The 27681-nt window shown below is 46.3% G+C and overlaps 1 protein-coding gene across 1 annotated transcript; it reads right to left on the bottom strand.

Annotated features, from left to right (window-relative positions):
• Positions 1-409: 409 nt before the first annotated feature.
• IGLON5 (IgLON family member 5) lies at positions 410-26098 on the bottom strand. The gene is made up of 8 exons (XM_032227699.1): positions 26089-26098; positions 25651-25729; positions 16387-16619; positions 12957-13076; positions 10728-10859; positions 9237-9357; positions 1243-1394; positions 410-510 (listed from the first exon to the last, which is right to left on the bottom strand). The coding sequence occupies exons 1-8, from the start codon at positions 26096-26098 to the stop codon at positions 410-412; spliced, it is 948 nt and encodes a 315-aa protein (XP_032083590.1).
• Positions 26099-27681: the final 1583 nt, after the last annotated feature.

The raw sequence follows: 27681 nt of genomic DNA, 5'->3' as shown, positions 1-27681 counted from the left end.
TCAGAAGGCCAACTGGCCCAAGGAAGAGGAGGAGATCTCTTTATTAAACCACAGAGCTTGAGGAGAAGGGGGACTGTTGCGTTGCCATCCACTGTTAGAGCCCTGTGTCTTTTGCAGTTGTGTTAAACCACAAGTAGTTCAACCGAAAGTGTCTGAGATGAAGTGTGAAGAGAAATGGCGGTAGAAACAAATGCATATTTTTTTTTGTCGTTGTTTTGTTTTGCTTTCTTCTATCCCTCACAGTGATGGGTTCTTGATAAATTTCATTTCTCTCTCCCTCTTTCTTTCTTCATTTTTTTTCTCTCTCCAGAAAGTAGAGATGTCTTCCTTCTCTCTTTCTCCCCCTCTCTTGGATTCTTTCCCTTTCACCTGCTTCCGTTTCCTTGTTCTGCATCTTTTCCCTGGCGCCCTAAATCTTAAACAACAGAGTCACAAAAACAGATGACAGCAAACCCAAAAGGACAGGAGGTTCTGTCCTGGCCACTGCTACATTGTCCAGAGAACCCGGTCCTGGGAGAAAAAAAGAGAAACAAGAGGTTACCCTTGTAGATGTTATGGTTTCAATCAGCAATGAACAATAGCATTTAGACATACACACCACTCCGCAGGCCTAGCGGTTTGGAATATCAGGATATTGCTCCCAAGAATCTGGGTCCTCGATTTACCAACCTCGGAAGGATCAGGGGTAGGTTCCTGCCAGTTCTAGCCTCTTCTATAGAAGAGGTTTCACAAATCTACAGTGTCCTTTTAGAACCGGTTCCAGCTCCCTCCCCCCGCCCGTCCGTACATCATCAAGATGAAGAGTGAGAGGAGGAATTCTGGGAGTTGAAGTCCACAAGTCTTAAAGCTGTCAACTTTGAACACCCCTGGGTTTTTTTTTTCCCCTAAAGGGTTAGGGGTGCGAGGATCTTGTAACTTGACAGCTTTAAGACTTGCACATTTCAATGCCAGCGTAAAGACATTTCGCTTCACATCTAAGAAGCTTCTTCGCTTCTTCTTCTTCTTGGATAAGAAGCGAAACCACTTCAAGGAAAAAACAAAGTCCAGTTGCCTTTTGGAAAGAGAAAAAACAGGACCTTTGGGACAACCATGGACCTGGATGACAGAATCACCATAGACAAATCTATCCAAAGGACCTCCAGGAGTTCTGGCTTCTAAAAAGTCCTGTAGGTGGTGCAAAATTTACGGCAAGCCCCACCCCCCAGCCGTTTGCGAAGCGTGAGAAGAGAAGGAAAGACTCACTGATAAGCCGTAAGCTGACATTGTAGGAGCCCAGGCTGTTCGAAGCCAGGCAGGTGTAATTTCCATAATGTCGAACGGTAACATTTGTGAAGAGCAATATGGAGCGGGTGCGTTCGTTCTGGATCTGCAGTCCATCCGAGCCACTAATTAATCTGCTAGGAAGAAGGAGGCAACGAGAAAGTAAATAGTTAAAGTATTGTGGTCAGGGGGAAGAAAAAGAACCGTTGTGTTGGGAGAGCGATGGAGGGAGATTTGTACAAGTAGACCTCGCCATCAAACCACAACTGGGACCAGAATTTCCATTGCTAAGCCAAGCAGTTGTTAAGCAAATCGTGATTGATTTTACAACCTTTTTTTTGACATGGTCCTTAAGTGAATCACGGCGGCTGTTAAGAGAATTGTGCACTTGTTAAGCAAACATGGCTTCCCCCATTGACTTGGCTTGACGGAAGCCTGCTAGAAGGTCACAAATCAAATCACATAACCCCCCAAGACGCTGCCACACTTGTTATATAAATGCCGGTTGCCAAGTGCCCAAATGTTTATGATGTGACCTTGGGGACGATGCAATAGTTGTAAGAGTGACAATCAGTCACTTTTTTCAGCAGTGTCATAACATCAAACAGTCAAAGGTGGTAAGTCAAGAATTAGGTAAAGGTTTCCCCATGCATGCATGCTAGTTGTTCCCAGCTCTAGGGGGCGGTGCTCATCTCCGTTTCAAAGCCAAAGAGCCAGCGCTGTCCGAAGATGTCTCCGTGGTCATGTGGCCAGCATGACTAAATGCCGAAGGCACACGGAACGCTGTTACCTTCCCACCAAAGGTGGTCCCTATTTTTCTACTTGAATTTTTTATGTGCTTTCGAACTGCTAGGTTGGCAGAAGCTGGGACAAGTAATGGGAGCTCACTCCATTACGTGGCGCTAGGGATTCGAACCGCTGAACTGCTGACCTTTCTGATCAACAAGCTCAGTGTCTTAGCTGCTGAGCCACTGAGTCCCTCAAGTCAAGGACTATATTTAATTCCTAATGTTTTTTTTCTCTTGGGATTTCTTGGAATTAAGGAAGGGTAGGGAGATGGGTTGATTACAGAATAATCAAAAACAACATATTCCAGGGGTGTCAAACTCAAGGCCCACGGGGTGCTTAAATCTGGCCCACGGGGCCAGCCTGGAAATAGCAAAAGACCAGCAGTGCCTCTGGCAGCCAAAACAGGGCATTGGGGGCTGAGGCATGGCCCCCGCATGCCCTATTTTTGGCCTGGAAGGGCTCCTGCAGCACTCTGCTGGCCAAAACAGGGTATGGGGGATCTCATGAGGCTCTCCCACCTTGTTGTGACCAGCAGGGTGCTGTAGGAGGCTGTCCAGTACAAAAATGAAACATGCAGGGGCCACACAAGCCCCCCCCCATGCCCCATTTTGGTCAGTAGGGTACTGCAAGAGGAATCCATTCCATCTCTCCCCCTCAGCCCCAGGCAGCCTATGGAGGAGAACTGCATTGCTGATGCTGCCCTCGAAGGAATCCAGTTTGACACCCCTGAGATATTCTCTCTCTCTCTCACACACACACCCCTCAGTCTCTTTATCACTAAATAATATCAGAGACACCACTCCCCAAACGGGCCTGTGGAAATGCTCGTCTCCTTCAAAGCAATTTTTAGAGTCATTTCTCTTTCCTCCAATTGCATATGAATTAGAAAGACAGGGAGATGTAGAGATTTTTTTTTCCGTCCAGTAATATAAAATTCAATATCTCACAGTCGTTCATTTTCGTTTTACTGGATAATTTTCAAGCAGTGGGGAAAACCTATAAAGTGGTGATTAATGTTTCTTGGAAGATTTGCTAAACCTCAAAGATTTTTATCCATATCCCAGCTAGACAAACTGTCCTTCAACAGCGTGAGACTCTCTGTATATCAGAGGTGGGTTCCTACCAGTTTGCACCTATTCGGTAGAACCGGTTCGTCAAATCTACCGAACCGGTTAGAAGAGGTTCCACCAGTGGACCCGGAAAGCAGGCCATACCTACAGAAGAGGTTCCAAAAAATTTTGAAACCCACCAAACACACACTCACTCACACACACACACACACAGACAGAGAGAGAGAGAGAGACAGACAGACAGACAGACAGACACAGAGAGAGAGAGAGAAAGAGAAAGAAAAGAAGAAAGAAAGAAAGAAAGAAAAAAGAAAGAAAAAGAGTGAGAGAGAGATGAAAGAAAAAAAGAAAAAAGGGACAGAGAGACAAAAGGAAGGAAAGAGAGAGAGAGAGGGAGACAGAGAAAGAAACAAAGAGAGAGAGAAAAAGAAAACACATGGCCGGCAAGCCACTCCCACCAGGTCACATGGCCGGCAAGTCACTCCCACAAAGGAGGCTACACCCACAGAGTAGGTTCCAAAATTTTTTGAAACCCACCACTGCTGTATATGTTCTGATGCTCATTCGCTTTGGGTTATCATTTCAGATTTTGGAAAATAGGATCAGAAGCATTTTCAGGTCCTTGGTTAATTTCAGGCCGCACAAGGAAACACCAGATTAGAGTAAATCAAGGCTACTGTGAAGAGAGGAAATTTCCCTTGACAGAAATGGGCTTCCCAAAACCTTGTTCCATCTCACAAGAAATATGACGAAATAAAAGTAGAGGGATTCACCATTAAACCTTTTTCTGTGTAACTCTGCTACAGGTTCCATTATTTAAACCAGTGGTTTTTTTTTTTCAACCTTGGCTACTTTGAGATGTATGGATTCAACTCCCAGAATTCCGTGATGGCTAAGGAATTCTGGGAGTTGAAGTCCACACCTCTTAAAGTAACCGAAGTTGGGGGGGGGAAACCATTGGTTTCAACCATGTCGCCGGGTGGGAAGCTTATTTAGATTTGGACAGATACACAGAAAAGGTGCAATCTCTCTTTTCATCAACATTACTACTCTGATTCCAATCCAACCTTCCCTTTCCCCCAGGTGGTTTTAATATCCATGGTGAATCTTCTATTACACAATAGAAAGTTTGACTCCGTGTCCTGCTAAATGAAAAGCCAGTGGTAGGATTCCATTTTTTTTACTACTGGTTCTGTGGGCGTGGCTTGGTGGGCATGGCAGAGGAAGAATTCTGTAAAATCTCCAGAGGTGGGTTGCTACCGGTTCGCACCGGTTTGGGTGAACCGGTAGTGATATTTTGGCCTTGGTTGCCCCAAATGGCAGCGACCCAGGCTGGCCATACCCCCGAACTGGTTTCCTGGTTGGCAATGCTGTTGCCGGCATATTTTTACTACATTTTTCATGTTCTGCACATGCACAGAACAATTTATAGTTAACTACGCATGCACATGCAGTGAAGGGAACCCTTGATTCCATCCCCACTCCAGGGGAAGGTTATTGCAAAATCTCCATTTCCTCCCAGTCAGCTGGGACTCAGGAGGCAGAGAATAGATAGGGGCATGGCCAGCCAGAGGTGGTATTTACCAGTTCTCCGAACTACTCAAAATTTCCATTACTGGTTCTCCAGAACTGGTCAGAACCTGCTGAATACCACCTCTGTGAAAAGCCCTTTGCTTGTGAACTGAGTGCAACTTAGGGATTTTATGGCCTTTGGGATGATGTAAAGCACGTTCTACAACCTGACAACTGTCAGATTTCTGAGTTTTTTCATCTCACAATACTGAATTCTTCCCTCCCACCTCCTAATGTGTGGTGGTTATAATGTTTCCCTTTCTTCTGGTATTTGACTTCCCACACACCCACGGACCTGTCACTGTTTCCCAATAAAAGAAGATAAAGAGTGGCAGTGCCTTCTCTAAGCGCTTTTAACCACAACAGCACCCCAAAGACCCAGGAAAATTGGACCATGAACTTTTATCACCAGTCTAATACAGAAAGAGAAATGGAAGAGACGCTGATCTGGAAGCCATCAAAAAAATCACATTATCAGATGTCAATCTTGGCAAAATTGGAAAATTGATCCTGAGAATCAGGTGGGCTCCATCCCTTCAGGAGCCCAGAAAGACAGAACAATAATAACTTCTTTCCTGCACAATTTATACCTCTCTTCACCCAGGAATAGCTGTTCTGCTTTCAGATAGAATCTCTGTGACGGTACTGTCAAACAAATTTAGATTTCCCAGGTGTGGGGACATTATACAACTGTGCAGCCATTGAAGATGGGTATTGCTAGCCCATAACTGTGAGATCACATCTGTATTTGCCCTCTGTTTCCTTCCCTACTAACCCCTGTTTATCAAGAGATCTTCCAGAGGGTCTTGAGAAGTTGAGATGGGATGTGGAAAACACGATATGATTAAAGAGATGGGCACACTAAGCTTCCAACTAGTTGCATTCTAAACAAGCACTAAATTAAGAGTCCTTGGCTTGTGAACTAAATGCAACAGGAATCCTTTTGATCTAGTGGTTAAGGTATCAAAATAGAAAGCTTCAGGCCATGAATTATAATCCCACTTTATCAGTGAAAGCCAGCTGGGTAACTTTGGGCCAATCACTAGGACACAGTGAGTTCTAATCCTGCCTAAGGCATGAAAGTTAGCTAGGTGACTTTGAGTTAATCACCAGGAGATGGTGAATTCTAGTCCTGCCTTAGGCATGAAAGCCAGCTGGGTGACTGAGTTAATCACCAGGAGATGGTGAATTCTAGTCTTGCCTTAGGCATGAAAGCTGGTTGGGTGATCTTGGGCTAGTCTCAGTCCAATTAACCTCACTGGGTGTTGTTGTGGGGAAAATAGAAGGAGGAAGATGTGTCGGATAAGTTTGCCACCCTAAGTTATTCATAAAAAATAATAAAGTCAAGTTGTAAATAAATAAATAAACTTCAGGATTTTATGGCCTTCACAGCTGCCCTCACGATTTATTGGCCTAGGAAGTCCTCATCTCCAGAGGCTTGCTAATCTAAGTAAGGATGATGGAAGCTTTGGTGCAACGTACTTTGATGGGTATGTCATGGCTGTCAGGATTACAGAAATAATGTCCAGGCACAATCGGAGTGTTTAGCAAAATGCGCAACCAGAGAAGCCATCGATCTACCCTACTTGTGGCAGCCGCTTTCCCACCCCCTTCCCAGCTGAGCTTAGTCACTGTTTGGGACTTGCCAGGTGCTCACAAGCCCTTTGCATTGCAATCCCAGGCAGGCAGCCAAAATGGGAGATTTATTGCCTCCCCCCCATGCAAGCATCCGCCTTGCCCGAGGGATAGGGTACCACACACGACCGAGGCATCACGTTCTGCTTGGTGGATCACAAATTAATCTGCATTAAACAATCGCGACTATGTGCCACGAGATTGTTTAATACGACTGCAATTCGGGAAGGGGAGAAGCACGGGATGTCGTTGAACTAACGAGACACGCAGCCTGGCTGCACAGACAGTTCCTTCACCCTGTGCTATTTGTCTGTCTGCTGTGCCAGACTGTTTTCCCCCTCTATTATACGAGATGATCCGATCATTTCTTAAGCCAGTACTTCACTAACTGCATGGATTTCCAGATGGTTTCTGAGCCCAATTCAGAACACGCGGGGTTTAAAATTTTAAAACCCTGGAGGGGTGACCTGAAGGATCCCTTCTCTTGTAAGCCAAATTAAAGCATCTTCAACAGGTAAGCTAGACCACACCTAGAGTACTGCATCCAGTTTTGGTCACCACACCAGTGGTGGGTTGCCGGCGGCATCCTCATGCACGCGCGCAGTTCACGCATGCGTCTTAGCGCCTGCGCAATGCTCCAGCTGCTCGCGGAGAATCGCGCAGGCGCTGTATGTGCCATGCGCCTGCATGGAAGCGCAGAAGCCTTCAAAGGCCGGTAAGGAGTGCGGATGGGCGGGTGGGCCCTTCGGCGTTCCCGGAAGTTACTTACTTCTGGGTTCACCGACCAACCGGTCTGCGGGGACCGCCGCGAACCGGTTGAAATCCACCCCTGCACCACACTATAAAAAAGATGTTGAGATTCTAGAAAAAGTACAGAGAAGAGCAGCCAGGATGATTAGGGGACTGGAGACTAAAACATACGATGAATGGGTGCAGGAACTGGGCATGGCTAGTCTAGAGAAGAGAAGGACCAAGGGACATGTGATAGTAGTGTTCCAATATTTGAGGGGCTGCCACAGAGAGGAAGGGGACAAGCTATTTTCCAAAGCATCTGAAGGCCGGACAAGGAATGGAAAATGATGGAAAATGAACAAGGAGAGATTCAAGCTGGAAATAAGGAGAAATTTTCTGACAGTGAGAACAATCAACCAATGGAACAGAAGTTGCCCTCGGAACTTCTGGGGGCTTCATCACTTGAGACTTTCAAGAGATTGGACTGCCATTTGTCAGAAATGGTGTAGGTCTCCTGCTTGAGGGGGGGGGGTTTGGAAGGTCCCTTCCAACTCTGTTAATCAGTTATCTGTTAATGTCCAAACTCGGCAACTTTTAAGACTTGTGGACTTCAACTCCCAGAATTCCCCAACCAGCCATGTTGAAGTTCACCAATCTTTAAAGGTTGTCAGGTTTGGACATCCCTGATCTATAGATCCTTTGCTTGGATTAGTGCAAAAATATAAAACTATCCTCCAATTTTAAAGAGTTTTCTTTCCATCTGAGAAAAGAGTGAGCATATACTGTATGTATCTATTCACTGGATTTATACGACCATTCCAGTCCCAAATGCAGCTCCGGGCAGCATACAACAATAAAAGATAAAATGAAATACAACAAAACTCCACAGAGGATAACAAGAAAGAACAGTTGAGACACACTGAGACCTATTCAGTTTTATGGAATGAGTCTGAAAGAAGAGCCAAGTAGTCGGGGCCTTCCAAAAAGCACTGAGGCAGGAATGAGATTTGAAAACGGCTGCAAAGGAGAGGAGGACATTGGCAAATACTGTATCTCATTGATGGAATGGAAGAATGTGGTGCCTTATTTTTAAGATGACCAAGTTGTTTGGGTGAACATTCTTCCTTGTTCTGACCAAGGCTTCCCAAGAGCATGAAGCCACTCCTTCTCCCGAGAAAAAAAACCCATTTATTAATTTACTGTGAATTCTGCTCCTTGACATCTGGCAAAGTCTTTCAAGGGAGGATTTACAGTCACAGACCTTATCTGGCTTGGAGAGCTGCCAGGCTGATATCTGCAAAACTTGGCAAGGAGTCTCTGAGAGTCACAAACCAATTAAGCGAACTAATTGTCTCCTGCAAACTCCACTCCCCTTTCGCTCCTCTTTTATTTCCTCTGGGAGGGGCCATTCATCATCCACTTCTGGTCTTACTCCCAAGTTGACTCCCGTTCTTTAGTTATTCCCTTCATCTGGCAACTCTATGCATGCGCACACTGGGAAGAGGCTCCAGCTGTTCGTCTGCCTCACTGATGTCTGACTCTGAAGGCAGCTGATAACTGGCATACAGCCCTGGCTCCCTCTCTGCCTCCAACACAAAGCCCTTGTCCAAGCCTTCTCCAGATTCCAGGACTGGCCCATGTTCCTCCCCAGCCTACTCACTGTCCGAATCTGCTGCCAGCTCTGCTGGCAGGCCACAACATCCCTTTCCTTGTTCATCTCCCCTCTAAAAGTCTGTATCTTCCTGGATTATCTTCTCACACTTCCATTAAATCTCACAGGAACTCATCAGGAGATAATCCAACCTGTGGATATTTTTTTCTCAGGAGCAATGTTTTTGTCACCACTCAAAGGGCTCCTGCCATTGAGAAGTTCTCCTGGTGGAGATTGTCCAAATTCCTCTCTGCTCGGTTGTAATGTGAATTTGTTTAAGAAAGTGTGAAGTCCATCTCTCCCTATTTCATGTGTCCTAGGGTCACTGTCCTCTTTGCTTAAGACAAGAGTTCTCCAAGCATCCTTCAAGATGTGTGGGCACTTCAATTCCACAACTCCCATCCAATCTATCCCAAGGCACTCTAGGAATTGAAGACATGTGGAAACGTTTGCACTAAAAAGTTGGCAGAGTGCCATTGTCTCTTCTCATGGGTGACACTGAAGGAGATGGGAAAACACAGACTTACTGCTTGTCGTCTTTGAACCACTGAAATTCCGCAGCGGGCACAGCCATGGCTTCGCAGCGCAAGAGGGCTGTCTTTCCTATCAAGGGGTGAGAATCTTTGACATCCGTGATCAGCGGAGGATCTGGGAAAAAAACAGAATTGGAGGTCAACAGTGAAAGCCTCTCTCCCTGCAGCCTTCAACTATGGGCAGAACAGATCTTCAAGGGAGAATCTTTAAAAACTCTGAAAGGGCCATAGAAGGATCCCAAATTCCCCCCACATTTGGATTCAGTGGTCTTTCTAACTCCAAAATATAACTTCTCCCATCATCCCCTGTAGCTGAGTTCATTCCAAGAAGGGAAGGAGAAAATTAAATCAGTCCTCCGCCTCATATTGCCAGACAAATGAATGGAATGGCATAATAGTTTAAGATGCTGGCCAGGAGACTGGGAGTTCTATTTCCACCCTAGGCAGGAAAGCTGGCTGGGTGTCTTTGGGCCATTCACCAGGAGATGGTGAGTTCTAGTCCCGCTTTAGGCATGAAAGCCAGCTGGATCAGTTTGCCCAGTCATTTTCTCTCAGCCCAATCCACCTTACGGAGGAGTTGTGAGGAAACAAACAGGAGGATGAGGGAGTGTTAGTTACCCTGATTCCTTGAAAATAAGACCTCCCCAGATAATAAGCCCAATTGGGCTTTTGAGCGCGTATGCTAAAATAAGCCTTTCCCCCAAAATAAGCCCTCTCTGAAAATATTGCAACATAGCAGCAGCCATGAGGTGACCACGCTTGCCGCCTCCGGCACCTCAAAAATAATAAGAACTCCCCCAAAATAAAGCCAAGTGCTTATTTCAGGGGTCAAAAGAAAATAAGACCCTGTCTTATTTTCAGGGAAACATGGTATGTTGCCTTACTTATAAAGTGATAATGGTGGAATAAAAATTAATGAGAGGAGAGGAGAGAAAAAAGAGAAAAGAGAATTGAATATAATAAACCTAACTAAGGTTAACTAATCAACATATACAGATGGTGAAAAGGTAGCCGCCAGGTTTATAAATGAGCTCTGAGACCGTGAGGTGTAAACACAACAGAAGCCTACAGCTGATTTCTAAGCTTAGATCCTCCATCAATCATTGGATTTCTGTTGAAACCCTCTTGCTCAGGTCCAGGAATTGCAGATAGCAATAGCAATAGCAGTTAGACTTATATACCGCTTCATAGGGCTTTCAGCCCTCTCTAAGCGGTTTACAGAGTCAGCATATCGCCCCCACAGTCTGGGTCCTCATTTCACCCACCTCGGAAGGATGGAAGGCTGAGTCAACCCTGAGCCGGTGAGATTAGAACCGCTGAACTGCAGATAACAGTCAGCTGAAGTGGCCTGCAGTACTGCACCCTAACCACTGTGCCACCTCGGCTCTTTATATGCAAATGAAGCTACTGCCTGCCTTTAGATGCAAATGAAAATAAAAAACAGGTGAGCATGCAGGGCAGAAAGGAAATGAAAAGTCGCCTCACAATTGACTGTGATAAGGACGTGTTTGCTGTCTGGTGTTGAGACCCCGTTTGCCGTAACACACTCGTATTCCCCAGCTTGTTCTCGGTTGATCTCTGAGATTTCCAGATATTCTCCTTCACTGGTGAATCCATCTGTGGGGAGGGAGCAGGAGGGAGGCAGGAACGGGGTCAGGGCCAGTGGCAGGGAGACAGACACAAACAGACTTACACACAAGGAAACACACATGACACAACACGGTTATCCAGGCCTCCTCCATGCAGGGGCTGCCCCACACAGGGCAGGCATAAGGGGCAGGCACAGGAGGGAAGAATGGCCCAAATGGGCATTCTCTCAACCAACCCTTAAGTGATCTTTAGCTCAAAGCACACACTGAATTTTCAAAGAACATCTTGTACTACTGCAAAAATGAAGAAGAAACATGGGTTCCCAGAGCGAGATAGTTGGAGTGCAGAAAGCAAATTCAGAGCTAGGGGTGGCTATCATAACTGTGGTGAAATTGCCATAATCTATAGGGGTGGAGATGGGGACAGTAAAGCTACTGCCTGCCTAGTTTTAAGATTACAGTAAAGATTTCCCTGTCAATCATGTCCGACTCTAGGGCAAAATTCTCATCTTTGTTTCTTGGCCAAGGGAGCCAGCATTGTCCGAAGACCATTTCCATGGTTATGTGGACAGCGTTGTTCTCTTCCCACCAAAGTGGTACCTGTTTATCTACTTGCATTTGCATGCTTTCGAACTGTTAGGTGGGCAAGAGCTGGGACAAGAACAGGCGCTCACCCTGCTGCACAGAACTTGGGTCTCAAACCCAGGCTGTCAGTTCTCCAAGCGCAGCGGTCTTTAACTGATGAGCCATCGTGGGCCCCCTCCAATTTTAAGATTATTTATTGATTAAACTGAAGGGACGTGGTGGCTCAGTGGCTAAGATGCTGAGCTTGTTGATCAGCAAGGTTCGCAGTTTGGCTGTTCAAATCCCTAGTGCCATGTAATGGAGTGAGCTCCCGTTACTTGTCCCAGCTTCTGCCAACCTAGCAGTTCGAAAGCATGTAAAAATGCAAGTAGAAAAATAGGGACCACCTTTGGTGGGAAGGTAACAGCGTTCCGTGCGCCTTCAGTGTTGAGTCATGCTGGCCACATGACCACGGAGACATCTTCGGACAGCGCTGGCTCTTCGGCTTTGAAATGGAGATGAGCAGCACCCCCTAGAGTCAAGAACAACTAGCACATATGTGTAAAGGGAATCTTTACCTATAGATTAAATTGTTGGTGTGCGCAATGAACCCTCTGACACAGTGCAGGAAGGGAAGTAGGAAAGGAAGCTCTCCAATAAGGCTCCATCTTCTGGTGAGTCAGAAATGCAGTGTTCCTATTAGGATGTCATCACTCGCTACCTCGCCTTGTTCCCTTCCATTCACAACATATCATGCAAAATGTCAAAACTCCAATTCAAATCTTCGGCAGCGTCGCTTTGCTGCAGCTGTGCTCCTTTTATGAATGAAGCAAAATTCCGCACGAAGGGAAGGCGGCTTTTTGTGCGTGGCAGGAACAAACCGGGCCAAGAGATAAACAAAAGGGCATTGTCTCCTGCTCGCTATGGGGTCCAGGATGAGGGTTTGATCTACGTGACGTGTAAAATCTCATCCCCCCCGTCAATATTGTCTGTTCAGTCCAGCTCACTACTTTTTCCTCTCCCCTCCCCTCCACAAATATCTGGGATTTCATACATATTGCCCACAGCTTTGCAAATGGATTTTTTGCAGCCTTAAAAAAAAACAAGGAATCCCATTGATTTATTTAAATGGGGGAATAAGGGATGAGATCAGGGGGAGAAAAAAAGATTAAAAAATTTAAAAAGGCAGATTTCTGCACTTAGGACTAAAATTCCATCTGCTTCAAAGATGCCTTGGGACCCAGCAGACATCACCTCTGTGCCGGCACCCAAGCTGTGTCTAGACAAGCTCAATCTGGAGAGTTTAAAATGAGCCGTTGATGTCATCCAAATGCTAAACTTGGTCTATTTTAATCTTGGTTCGATATTGGGGCTTAGTGGTTCGATGAACCCAGGCCATTTGATCCGTGGATGACTCAGGATACCTTGCAAACTCTTCGTTTATATTTAATCATCTTTAGCATGTGGTGTGAACATCCATTCTCACTCATGCTGGCAATTAGTGGCTTGCAATGGGGGGTTGGGGGGTGGGTGGGGCAGCACCTCCTCCAGTTTTCCTCACCTTTCAGCTGTCGCCAAATTACCGTCGGTTCCGGTTTCCCCACTGCCAGGCAGAGCAAATTCACATTGCTTCCTTCGTTCACCGTCACAGCTGCAGAAATGTTCACGATCCGAGCTGGAACTGTGGGGTTTAAAAGAGAGAGAGGCGGCATAATGGCATGGGAGAATGACCTTGAGAGACAGAAGGAAGAGCTTGAGGTGGGACAAAGAAAAAATAAAAAGGCCTCGGACCACAAAAGAAGGGAGGGATAAAGGTTCAAAAGAAGAGAACAAGTAAAGAGCTACTGGAGATCACTCAGTATGTAGAGACCCAATTGGAATAATGGTTAAAGACGCTGGATGAGAAGCTGGGACACGGGGAGTTCTAGTCCTGGTTTAGGCACAAATCCAGTGAGTGACTTTGGACCAGTGCTTCTCTCCAAGGGTGGGCTTCAAAAATTTTAGCAACGAGTTCTCTGCCCAGTTGCTGGGTGGGTGGGGGCATGACCTAGCTGGCCTCCTGCACCATGGTGTGTGTGTGTGGGTTTGCCTTCCCCAGGCTCTGGAAGCTCTCTTCGAGCCTCCGGGAGGGCAAAAACGTCATCTCCTGGGCTCCAGAGACCCTCCAGGGGCTGGAAATGGGCCCATTTCTGGCCTTCTGAAACTTCCAGGAGGCCCATTTTTCTCCCTTCCTGAGCATCCGCACAGTCCTGTATTTACCTGGCATCCCAAACGAGCCATGTGGGGACTCGTGGGAAGGGTTAGGGTTAGGCGGTGGGGTGGGTGGGCCGGGGCAGGGTGCACGGGACTAGCCAGAGGTCAGATTTGAAGGTTCTCTGAAATGGGCATATTCTTAGCTAGGGGTTCTCCCAAATCCATGTGAACCCACAGCAGCCCTCCCTGCTTCTCTCTCTCTCTCTCTCTCTCTCTCTCATTCTCTCTCTCTCTCTCTCCCCCCACCCCCCACCCCAGAAGAAGAAGGCAACGGCAAACCACTTCTGAAAATGCTACCAAGACAACTGCAGGAACTTGTAAACCATAACTACAATTAGATTTTTTTTTGGGGGGTGGGGGAGTAGTCTGTTCAATAGAGCTTTCTCCCACACAAATGCATACATACAGATTTAACAGCATAAGCTCCACCCAAATGGGCTTAGAGAGGAGGAAAAAGATTGGGTTGTAAATTCAACTGGAGGTTGAATTCAACTGGAGTTGTACTCATTTTCTCTATACTTCTGCTTTTGTTTGTCCTGTAACTAGACACGATCACCACTTCTCCAGAAATAGGGGGGGGGGGGAACACCAATTAAACGTGGCTGAAAGGAGGTGTTACTGTCGGAAATGCAAAGATTTGCACTTGGTTGATGAAGGGAATTCCAAAATCTCCCTCGGCCAACTCTTCTGCCATCTAGTGACCAGCCTTCACCACTACTGACAAAAACCCCCAGGAGAAAATACAAAAGCACTGGAGATGTGCAGCCAACATCAGATGCACCGTACTCCCCACATTTCATGAATCACCACCCCACCTGCCTTATTTTTGGACTTCTTCCTCCACAAATCTCAGCACGGGAGGCTTTGGGCTCCCTTCCCTGTTGCAGCGGAAGAAGACACCCCCTCCATCAATGAAAAAAAAATACATCCCCCCCCTCCCCAGATTGGGCCTAACGATCCACATTGTTTTCATGATAAACTGGGGCTGTGTCTGCAGTGGCAGAGCGATGGGAGAAGGAGAACAGCTGTTTCCTTAATCTGGAGGTTGCTTATCCCAGACTGGGCCCAATCAGTTTGCATTGTAGCAGCTTCCCGGCTGATAGCAACTACGAGAAAGGGGGACGTGTGGGACTATAATTATGGGGTGCATAGTGTTGCAGTTGTGGCTTTCGCTAATAAGGCAGAAAGGCTGGAGGCGCCTGGGAATTGGGGAAGAGAGAGAGAGAGAGAGAGAAAGAGAAAGAGAAAGAGAAAGAGAGAGAGAGAGAAATTAGCTGGTTTTGACAGCTGGGAAGCGACTTGAGTTCTGTGAGGCCAAACTACACACCCACTTCTTTGAGAATTTATAGACGGAGATGATCTATTTCTCTACAGATCCTTTGTCTGGGTTCACACAACTTTTTTTTTACTACACTACTTTGGAACGGGCTAATTTGGATTGGCCATTCAGATGAGCCGATGCCAGAGATGTTCAGCCAGTTCTCTCCGGTTCGGGTGAAGTGGTAGTGGGGGCTGCGGGAGGCTCCGCCCACCCACTCCAACATAATATGTGAGCACTGCACATAAGGTGGTGCACATGAGCAGACGAACATGCTCACATTTGCGAACTGGTAGGGAAGGTGAGTGAATCCCACTTCAGGTCTATGCTGCAAGGTTAAGCCATCGTATAGTTTATGGGAGGAGTCCAAAAGGAAATAGGCATCGGTTTTGCGGATCTAGTATGAGAGTTTAGCCTGTGATGTGAATCACACCTTAGGACCGGAGTTTCCAACCCTGGCAACTTTAAGACTTGTGGACTTCAACTCTCAGAATTCTCAGATATGAGAGGCAATGTGATTTGGAATATTTCCCTCTCTCCCTTCGGTAGTAAAATTCCATGAAATAAAACATGACAATTGCACCATAAAGTCTTATCTGGGCACTACATTACCAAGTTTTGGAATCGGGGCAGTTCCACATTGCACTGCTTCCCTTCCCCAATCTCTCAAAAGCAGCTTGAAGCAAATCCCTCATCCTCTTTGCCTTCCCCAGCTTGGAAATCTGGAGAACTTATCTGAGTTAGTCAGTGTTCCTCTGGCTGAGGCATAAGAGCTTGCCAAGAATGTCCTATCTCGAACTCCTGCTCCTCTCAAAATAACAAAAATGGCCTCGCCACCACTCTAGTGAAAAGAGGGAGAAAGTACCACATCCTTTCCCAGATGTGCATTGATCTGGCTGTACAGGAAATACCTAGCGGATAGCGATGAGAACAATCTGCCAAGCATACCAACCATTCTTGTTGCCCGGAGCCAAAGACCTTATGGGAATATTGTTAAAGGTAAAGGTTCCCCTCGTACATATATGCTAGTCGTTCCTGACTCTAGGGGGCGGTGCTCATCTCCGTTTCAAAGCCGAAGAGCCAGCGCTGGCCGAAGACATCTCCGTGGTCATGTGGCCGGCATGACTGAATGCCGAAGGCGCACGGAACACTGTTACCTTCCCACCAAAGGTGGTCCCTATTTTTCTACTTGCATTTTTAACGTCCTTTCGAACTACTAGGTTGGCAGAAGAAATATTGTAAGGAAACATCTAAAAAAAAAACAAGACTTTCCACCCATTGCAATTTCATGGACAGCATCGCTGGACAGAATAAAGCTGGCTCAGTTTCTCAACACGGTGACCTCCGAGAGGTCTGATTTGTGCAAAGGGCGTCGCCCGGAGGTGCTCCAGACCCTCCCTTCCTTTCCTTGCACCCATACCATGTACGATGAGGTACACCTGCGAGGTGTGAGGCTTGTCCTGGGTCTGGAAAGAACACGTGTAGAGCCCTTCGTCGTACACATCAACGTGGCTGATCATGATGCTGAACTCGGAGGGGCTGTACTGGAGAAGCTGCACTCGCAGGTCAATGGACCACTTGTCGTTTCCAGCGTACAAGATATTGGAACGGTTCAGCCAAGCCACACGCGTCACTTGTTGGTCTATGTAGCAGCTGTAGAGAAGGGGAGGCAGAAGGAACAAGAGTGAGTGTCTAATGGCAAGCGATTGTGGGTGCACCTCGGTACACCCACGTTACACCTATCCTGGTTACCGATCAGTCTCCGGATACGCTTCAAGGTGCTAGTCGTAACTTATAAAGCCCTTCATGGTATTGGATCTGGGTACTTGAGAGACCGCCTGCTGCCAATTACCTCCCACAGACCCATTAGATCTCACAGGGTTGGCCTCCTCCGGGTGCCATCTACCAGCCAATGCCACCTGGCTATTACCCGGGGGAAGGCCTTCTCTGTGGCAGCTCCGGCCCTCTGGAATGAACTCCCCACAGGGATTCGGACCCTCACCTCTCTCCAGGCCTTCCGAAAAGCCGTCAAAACCTGGCTTTGCCGGCAGGCCTGGGGGTGATGAGTTCCCTCCCCTCTCGACATGTATGGTTGTGCGACTGTTGTCTACTTTTATTATTTGTATTTTGTCTTTTATGTTCCCCCCTTTTTTTTTCCCCTTTGAATTGTTCGCTGCCCTGAGTCCTCCCGGAGAAGGGCGGCATACAAATAATAAAATACATACATACATACATACATACAGGTCATGGTTGTCCAAAAGGTGTTTTTTTTCCCCTGAAGACAACTGGGCTTTCTTTGTTTTTTTTTGTTTGTCTTTGAAAACATTTTGCTTCTCATCCAAGAAGCTTCTTCTGTGTTAGAACTGAGGAAGCTTCTTGGATGAGATGTGAAATGTTTTCAGAGGAGAAAGAAACAAGAAACTCCTTTCGGGGAAAGAAAAACCCATCTCTGGTTGGAAGAGTGAGGAACAGGGGAACAGAAGAGAAAAAAAGCAAAGAGATTGGCTTTCCACCTCAAATGCTGTGAATCGTGGTTTTAATTGAAGGATCTCTTGTGAAATAATTGTGTAAGCCATAACTGAATCTCGCCACAATTATTTTAATTTGTGCAACAAGCTTCTTAAGGTAGGCTCCCCAAAGCATAGCCATCCTATCATGGATCAGAATGTAGTAGATCATAGCGGGGCAAGGTTTTCTGAATTACACATGACTCCACTTACAATCAGTTGTAAAAATCAGCCCATTTTTATCCCTGAAGGATGGATGTATCACTCCCCCTTTAGGAAAGACAGGAAGGAAGAGGGAAGAACATCCTAACTCCAGGTTCTTCTCAGGGCACGGGAAAGCCTCTGGGTGCCTCCCCTATGCTCTTTGAAGTCCCCAAACCCATGTTATTATAGCATCTGTTCTCTAATTTGATTAATGATTTAAAAAAGCAAGATAAAAACAAATGCTAATATAAAATAGGAAAAAGGAAAGAACAACAAAGTCAGTGAAAGAAAAGCTCAAAGTCCAAGAGAAGAAAAGGAAAGGAAGACACCCCCCCCTCTTCTTGGTGGAAACCCCAGAGATATAGGAAGACTGCTATCATGTCTCCCCTAGTCCTTCTTTTCATTAAACTAGACATACCCAATTCCTGCAACCGTTCTTCATATGTTTGAGCCTCTAATCTCCTAATCATCTTTGTTGCTCTTCTCTGCACTCTTTCTAGAGTCTCCACATCTTTTCTACATCGTAGGCAGAGGTGGTATTCAGCTGGTTCGGACCAGAGGTTGTATTCAGCCGGTTAGCACCAGTTTGGCCAAACCAGCAGTGGTGGCGGAACTTTTCACCGGTTTGGTCGAACCCATAGTGGTGATGTCATCATACCTGTGCAGAAGGTCCTGCACACGCCCAGAAGTGTTCATGTGCTCCAAACCGGTAGGCAAGAAAATAGGATTTCATGCCTGGTTTGGACCGATTCACCAGAATCGGTAGCGGAAATCGTGGGTGGCCCTGCCCGCCCACCCCGGCTCTTCCCCATCCTATTTAGGCACATTTTTGAGGCCGGATGTATGCGGAGAAGGTGCACGCGCCAGCAAAGCACGTGCGTGGAAGACCTGGCTCGTGCGTGGAAGGGGCGCTTCCGAAATGGCGATAACAAAATGTGAAAGCCACCGCTGATCGTAATGACAACCAAATAAAAAGCTAACAATATAAAAAGGAGGAGGTGACGACATCTCAACAATATAATTTGAATTTAATTTGAATTTAATAAAAAGGAGACAACAATGTCCTAAGTTTTGTGAACCTGCTGTGTCTACAAGGACTCCTTCAAATGCAACCTCTTTCAGCTGGGCTTTGGATGCTCCCTCCCACCGCCTCCACCTGACCCTCCCAAGCACCTTGTGGCCTGGGTTCTCCCCAGCCAGCTAGGCCCCCTAATTTCTACAGACACGCTGTCACTGCCCTGCTGCTCCGAGAGGGAAGATTTAATTATTCAAATGTTTTTTTTTTCCTCTTGCTTGAAGGCAAAGGGCACTAAGTCATCTGATTTCTTGGTCCCTGACAGCTGTCAGGCACAGATCGGACAAACACCCGTAAAGATAATGCGGGAAGAGCTTCAAGGAGAAAAGACGTGGAATTCACCCTTTCCAATCAGGGATGACCGAAGTGCTATTGCTGTTGCTCTCTCGTGACACAACGCAGATCAAAAGCCAAGAACCCAGCCAGAAGGGTGCCTTGAAGAAAAAGAGGTTTTGAACTTAACAATGGCAGCAAGATTGTTGGTGGCGCAGTACTGGAAGAAGGAAGAATTGCCTACTATTCAAGAATGGACGTTAAAAGTAGTAAACTTGGCCAAAATCTCAGCATATTTGAAGGACTATTCAGATGAGAAATACAAGCTGGAATGGAGAAGATGGATTGACTACATTCAAAATAAATATCGAACTAAGAAATTTCAACTAGCTTATGAATGAATGAACAAGGAATGTTGCAATTTATCTAAAGTTAGCTTAATAAAAGGGGGGTTAAAGTACAAAGAGGAGGTAGGATGCTATAGTTAGTTAGCTTATGTTAGTGTATGATTGTTAAATGTTTATACCCTGTATTTTACTCTGGGAGGTTGGGGGGGGAGGGTTGGAGTGGGGGCAGGGTTGGGGCGGAGGGAGGGAAGGGGAAACAGTTGTAAAATCTATTAAAACTCTTTAATTAAAAAAAAGAGAGGTTAGAGTCCCAGACCTTACAGGTTCAAACTTATCCATTTAGGGAAATCATGTTGTTCTTTCCACTTCCTTTTCTTCAAAGAAAAGTTTTATCTCAAGGGAGATCCTCGCTTTATTATCTGCCTCATTTATTTGGTCATCATCAAGCCCCAGGGAAATCCAGGTAGATCAGATGAATACATGAGTTTATCGTATGCTAAAGCTCTCTACAAGAATCTGAACTACTAATGGTCAAAGCAAGTTGGCGGCAGATAAGAGTCAATGGAATGCAAGGTGGAATGGACTTAGATTTCTTGGGGTACGAAGGGATTTGAAGCTGATAATGCATTTGACGCCTCCCTTAGTCTCAGCCTGGTCCTCTCCCACAGTTATCCTCAAATACTACTACCACGTACTCAGTGTTGCAAACTGAGGCAGTTGTACAGTAAAGAACAGGCCTTTTCAGCTGTGGATCCTTAATGTCCATCACATTCTTGGGGTGGACAAAAATATTCCACCAACATTTTTGGTTCAAAGCCAAGATATTCCTCCCCTTCCTCCAGGTATTTGTGCAATTTTGTTCTCATTTTGAATCTAAATGTCTACTGAATCCTGGAGTAGTGGGTTGTGTGTGTCCACAATATCTTCCTTGTTCCAAGAAGTTTGAAAAGCGTTCTCTTCACCCCCTTTATCCAAGTCACGAATGAAAATGTTGAAGAAGACTGGTCCTAGAAATGAACCTGGTAACACTCCTTTGATAACTCCAATTGATTCCTCCCACACGGGATGAGTAACCACCGATGAGCATGTATGACTTTTAGCGAGTTACGGCTCTATATAATTGCCATGCCATTCAAACCCCACTTAATTATCTTGCTGAGAATGTCATGGGGTACTTTGTCAAATGCTTTACCGAAGTCATGATATATTACGTTCCCAACATCCCCACTATCTACTCAGGGAGATACTCAATCAAAAAATAAATAAATGAAAGGCAGTTAATCTGTCAGGACTTGCTCTTGACAAATCCATGCTGACTTCTGAAAATCACCACATGGTTTTCACAGCGCTGAGAGATACATTGCGCTCTGATCAGCTCTAGAATTCTCTCAGGTATTAATGTCAAAGCTAGATGACAGGTAGGTCCACAGGTATTTCCCTCCTCTTAAGTCTCACCCTTTCTCAAAGATTTCTCTAACCTAGTGGATACAGCAGTGTTTTTCAACCTCAGCAACTTTAAGCTGCGTGAACTTCAACTCCCATAATTCCTCATGCTGGCTGGGGAATTCTAGGAATTGAAGTCCACGCAGCTTAAAGTTGTGGAGGTTGAAAAACAATGGGATTGAACAGGGGTGTCAAACTGGATTTCTTCGAGGGCTGGATCAGCATTGTAGTTCTCTGTGGGCTGGTGGAGGGGAGAGTGGTGGTGGGGAGATGGGGTAGACACCTCCTGCAGCACTCTGCCAGTCCCCGAGGGGGCACATGAGGCCCATTTTGGCCAGGAGAGGCACTGCAGGAGGGTCCTTTGATATTTCCAGGCTGGCACCATGGGCTGGATTTAAGCACCCTGCGGGCTGGATGCCTTGCATTTGACACATTGGGATAGAGATTGACCAGACCAGTGGTGGGATTCAGCCAGTTCGCACCTATTCAGGAGAACCAGTTGGTAACTTTCTAAGCAGTTTGGAGAACCGGTTGTTGGAAGAAATCTTATTTTGTTTTTTTCCACTTTACAGGACTAATCCTGTAAGGAAGGCAGGAAGGAAACATTCTGGTGTTGTTTCTAGCCTAATCTTTATTGTCCTCGCTTACAGAAACTGCTTTTCCAGTTAACCCTATTACATTTTAACAGCTAAGACGAAGCGCCCATTGACCTGAGTGACGTTGAGTTGGCCACGACCACCCAGTCACATGACCACCAAGCCACGCCTACACAGCTGGTCATTAGGGCAGAGAACTGGTTGATAAATTATTTGAATCCCACCACTGGACCAGACCCATAGTCAATTCATTTACATGTCTTCTAAAGTACCAAGAAAGGGGGCTGTGAGATTTCTCCTAATCCAATTCCTCTGCCCAACCAACCCTGGCACACCATTTATCTTCTAGCTCCTGACAGAGGGCAAAGCGTAGTTGCCATAGGAGGCTCCACAGGAGAGCAGATGAGTTGAAAGGGAGAAACTGAGTCAGAGGGTCTGACTGTCTCCTCAATCATTTTATTCCAGGGTCTTTAAAGGGATATGCATTAATCTAGAACAGTGCTTCCCAATCTTGGTCATGAATTGACTTCAATTCTGCTGACTGAGGTATTCTGGGAGTTGAAGTCCACACACTTTAAAATGGCTAAGGTTGTGAAATAAGGAGTCAGGCAGACAAAGAGGCAACAAGCTATTATAGAAATTAGGGATATCCAGTTTCCTTAATGGGCAGCTGCTCTGGCACTGACAAAGGCAAATTAGCTTTTTCTCCTAGTACACCACTATGGAACTTGCAAGGATATTGCTAAATATCAACACCAGTTGGAGAAAGAAGATGGCTGGAAGAGCTATTTTCGTGACACTGTCATAGTGTGAGTTTTCTCTAGGGCAGGGGGGTCTCCAAACCTGGCAACTTTTAAGACTTGTGGACTTCAACTCCCAGAATTCATCAGCCAGAATGACTGGCTAAGGAATTCTGGGAGTTGAAGTCCACAAGTCTTAAAGTGGCCAAGTTTGGAGACCGGCGATCTATGCAGCCCTTGGTACAACACTGTGTTGACACACAGAATGATGGATTAAACCAGGGTGGGCAACATAGAGCCTCCCTGGCCCCTTTTTATAGTCCTCGCACTTATGAAATCTACTGGCATCTACGGTCCTCATCCATTTTCAACAGCAGGATGATCTGAGATCTAACTGAGCCAGGCAAGGGTTCCCTGGGAAATAGGATTAAGGGCTCCCGCCTCTCTTCCTGGGGGTTAATAGAATATTGAAAGCCCCCGACACAGCGCTTTCCCCTTTTTCCATTCCTACAAACTCAAGACTTCATCTCCTTCTCCTTCTTTTATTCTGAAAAAAAAAACCCATAGGTCAGAGAAGTCTTGGGAAGTAGGTCAGAGTCGCCACGGATTCAGGCTGGGGAATCCAGTACAGTCCAGGTTGTTCAAGGGGACAGCTGGAGGGGGAGGGAAGAGGGAGGGAAGGAGGGGGAGGAGAAGAGGGAAAAAAAAACCGAGCAATGAAAAAACGGCAAGAGACAGGATGTTGGCATGCTGACTCACAGCTTCTAGTGTGGGTGGAGGTGGGATAACTGCCTTGTGGAAGACACATCTGGAGGCACTGAGCAAAGTACCACACAGTATGCCATGCAGAAAACACAGTAGATAAATCCTTCCCCTTAAAAAATGGTGGTGTTGGAAGACCCCACACCTGAGGTCAAGATATCATGGTGACATTCTCCTCTGATAGCTTAAAAAGAAGGTGGCGTGTGTAGACCATGTTTCTCAAACTTGGTGACTTTAGAGTAGGTGGACTTCCAATCCCAGCATAGCTGACTGGGTATTTCTGGGAGTTGACATCCATTCACCTTAAAGCTGTTGAGTTTGAGAAACACTGGGACCATTCTGAAGATCAAGAGAGGAGGAGGAGGAGGAGGAGGAGGAGGAGGAGGAGGGAGGAGGAGGAGGAGGAGGAGGAGGGAGGAGGAGGAGGAGGAGGAGGAGAGAGTGGCCTGGTTATTTGCATCTCCATGATTTTGAGGCAAATCCAGGAATAAGGAGCTTTGATATGGATTGAGAAGGAAGGAAGGAAGGAAGGAAGGACCGACCCACCCACTGGGGAAAGAATCAAGATTCAAATGCATTCATTATTTTGGGCTGAACAGATAATACAAAATAATACAATAGCAGAGTTGGAAGGGACCTTGGAGGTCTTTTAGTCCAACCCCCTGCCTAGGCAGGAAACCCTATACCATTTCAGACAAATGACTATCCAACATCTTCTTAAAGACTTCCAGTGTTGGGGCATTCACAACTTCTGGAGGCAACTTCTGTTCCATTGATTAATGAAAGGTCTGGTCCATTAGAAAGAGTGAGGGGGAGGGAGGACGCCACACACCATGGAGATATTAATTGGTGAAATTAACAGATTTTGCTGAGATGAATAAACTAACTTATTTGATTAGAGAAAAGACATTGGTGACTGGAAACCCCTTATGGACTTCTTGCATATATATATATTTTTTAAATGAATTTGGGATTTGTGGAACGGATGACCAACAGGATAGATTATCCATCAAAGAGAATTCAATCTAAACATTCTCTTATTCTAGGTGAGGATCCTTTTTGTGGATCCTTCTCTGATAGCTATAAGACAGTGTTTTTTCCAGCCTTGGGAACTTTAAGAGGTGGCACAGTGATTAAATGCAGCACTGCAGGCTACTTCTGCTGACTGCAGTTCTGCAGTTCGGCGGTTCAAATCTCACCGGCTCAGGGTTGACTCAGCCTTCCATCCTTCCGAGGTGGGTAAAATGAGGACCCGGATTGTTGTTGGGGGCAATATGCTGACTCTGTAAACCGCTTAGAGAGGGCTGAAAGCCCTATGAAGCAGTATATAAGTCTAACTGCTATTGCTATTGCTAAGATGTGCGGACTTCAACTCCCAGAATTCTCCTGGCAGGCTGGGGAATTCTGGGAGCTGAAGTCCACACATCTTCAAAGTTCCCAAGGCTGGGAAACCCTGCACCAAGCGGACGTTTCTCACACCGTATTAAACTATAAACCAACCACATCACGGCTTGGCAAACAGTGCAAACCACCCTTATTCAGTTGGGGGGGGGGAAACAAAGAAGAACAAAAACCACTTACAGAAAAGGGGGTTGCAGGCTAAATGGATAAAATAAAAGCTCCACTAAGCACCATATAATAGTGATGCTCATGCAGGCTGAGGGAATTGTATTCCCCCAGACACGGGAAACGGTCTCATTCTGAAAGACTGCAAGAGTATTAAAATCAAGGCCAGGTAAATTTATGTTGCTCTTGACAGAGTTATTAGCCATTTTGTAAGTCATTGCTGGCTGCTATTAATGCATTATAGGCAGGTAATCGTGCATTTGGCTGTAGGGCCATCTTTTATTTAAACCGAGGCAAGACGCTATGGTGAAACACAGGTGGGGGAGGGAATGGCGAAATCAGAAAACAGAAACCAGTGTTCTGACTGAGGCTTCCCAAGAGCATGAAGGAAACTCCTGGTCCCGACAAAAAACCCTTTTCTTAATTGACTCTGAATTCTGCTTATTCACATCCAGCAAAGTCTTTCAAGGGAGGATTTACAGTCACAGACCTTATCTGGCTTGGGAGGATTTACAGTCACAGACCTTATCTGGCTTGGAGAGCTGCCAGGCCGATCTCTGCAAAAACTTGGCAAGGAATCTCGGAGAGTCACGAACCAATTAAGCAAACTAATTGTCTCCTGCAAACTCCACTCCCCTTTCGCTCCTCTTTTATTTCCTCTGGGAGGGGTCATTCATCATCCGACCTTATTCCCAAGTCGACCCCTGTTCTTTAGCTGTTCCCTTCATGTGGCAACTCTGCGCATGCACACACTGAGAAGAGGCTCCAGCTGTTTGCCTGCCTCACTGATGTCTGACGACAGGTAGTCCTCAATTTACAACAGTTCATTTAGGGACTGTTCGAAGTTACAAGGACACTGAAAAAAAATGATTTATGGCCATTTTTCACACTTACAACCACGGCAGCATCCCCAAGGACATGTGATCCTTGGGCGGGGGCGTGGACTAGATGACCTACAAGATCCCGTCCAACTCTGTCATCTAATTTCAAACTGTGATGTAGTCAAGTAAGTTTCGAATACTGGATGAAGTTCCTACGTGCAAAAGTTTGCAGACTCCAAAGGAACCAAACTAATTAACCCGCATGAAAAGCTCACTGCGGAACTCCAGCAGGGAAAATCTGAGGCCCACGCCTGCACCATGCAATTTTGGTGTCGCAGGAAGATGCTCACCTTAGCGTTGCGTTGTCCCCTTGGCAAACTGTGTAATTGTCAGCCGGCTGACTGAAATCTGCACCTCGAACCAGCAGCCCTAGGCAGGGAAAGACACAACATCAGAAGACAGCATGAACATTGGGCTGTGAAGAACTGTCTCCCCCCCCAACCACCACACAAACACCAAGAGATTGCAAAAGCAGAAAGTTTCACAAAGATAATTTTCACAGGAGGTGAAAATATGCAAGCTTGGGTAGTTACACAGAAATGGGTAAGGTTGCAACAGTCTATCCGGGAGGTGACCACACCATGAAGGACCAGGAACAAAGCCTCCTGGTGCAAGAATGGGTACAACTGGTGCATAACACAAAGCCTTACAAAAACCCTCCTAGCCACTGGTCTACGACAATGTGCCACGTGGAATTCACCATAGCCTAATCACCACGGCCAACTCACCATAGGACATCTTGCTGTGGGACAAGAATTACACTAATTTCAAAGAAATAGCGGAATACAATCAGAGCCGCGGTGGAGCAGTGGTTAGAGTGCAGTACTGCAGGCTACTTCTGCTGACTGCCGGCTGACTGCAGTTCAGCAGTTTAAATCTCACCAGGCTCAAGGTGAACGCAGCCTTCCACCCTTCCGAGGTGGGTCAAATGAGGACCCAGATTGTTGGGAGCAATATACTGACTCTATAAACCGCTTAGAGAGGACTGTAAAAGCAGTGTGAAGTGGTATATAAGTCTAAGTGCTATTGCTATTGCTATGAAAGAAAGGAAACCAAAGGAAGGCCATGCCGAGTTGACTATGGTGAGTTGACAGTGGCAGGTTGGCTGAGGTGAGTTGCCCCATTCCACCTAGCCACAACCGTCACCTGCTCTTTGAACAGGAATCACAAGTGAAGAAGGACACCCCACCCCCTGACTATGTAAATGCAGGGGTATCAAACTTGGATTCATTGAGGGCTGCATCAGGGTTGTGTGTGACCTCGGAGGGCTGTGGGCATGGCCAGCTCAATGTCACTTGTGTCCGGGGGTACCTATGGTGGCCTGAGCCATCTGCCAGCGAAAATGGGCTCCCGGGCTCTGTTTTCAGCTGCGATGGCCTCCTGCAGCCCTCTGCCAGCAAAAACAGAATTCAGGGGTAGGCGTGCAGCCCTCATGAGCTTTATTTCTGGCTGCGACAGCCTCCTGCAACCCTCTGCCAGTGAAAACAGAGCTCAAGAGGGCCTCGGGTGGTCCTCCCGAGCTCCGTTTTCATTGGCAGAGGCACCACAAGCTGGTCCTTCACCGTTTCTAGGGTGGTTTCGCAGGCTGATTCCATCCCCTGGACCTTGAGTTTCACACCCCTGGTGTAATGGGTCTGTTTGGCACGGTCCTGAACTGGAAGACCCCACACACACAAAAAAAAATGAAAGCTACTCAGCCTTGCCAGCAATCAGTTAAAGCCTGCTGCCCCCCGCCCCTCCAGGCCTCCACAACCTCTAGGCGCTGGGATAAGACGTTCACAGCATTGCTTAATTTGCCGGGGGCAGAAAGATATAATTGGGTGCCATCGATGCACTGATGATATTGCACCCTATGGCGATGGAGGATCTCGCCCCGCGGCTTCGTGTCGCCGTTAAAATCTAATGCCTGAACATTTTTATTTCCCTCCCCCTTTTGCAATTTCATACATCTTTATCTGAAACACTTACAGTAACCTTGTAGGAATTTTTACCCGAAAGCTGCAGACATTTGCACATGTCCTTCCTTAAAATATGCATTTAGAGTGGCACACTATTCCCAAATATAGGTATCTTGGATAGGAGTGTAACAAGTAATACACCACCCACGCGCACACACAGGCACACACACCTGATCCTAAAAATAAGCATTTTTAGCTCAGAATAGATTGCCAAAATTAAATGTAAGCCAGGCTCTCATTTTCATGTAACTCGTGGAAGCGCAAATCAGGTTAATTTATAAAGAAATATGATCAAAATAATGCTACCCAGTATCTCTCTTTCTTTTTTTTGCTCCTGACAATGACTAATTAGATACCTCTTGA

The sequence above is a fragment of the Thamnophis elegans genome, chromosome 12, assembly GCF_009769535.1.
Source record: "Thamnophis elegans isolate rThaEle1 chromosome 12, rThaEle1.pri, whole genome shotgun sequence".
NCBI lineage: Eukaryota > Metazoa > Chordata > Lepidosauria > Squamata > Colubridae > Thamnophis > Thamnophis elegans.
This window is presented reverse-complemented; position numbering and strand designations above follow the sequence as displayed.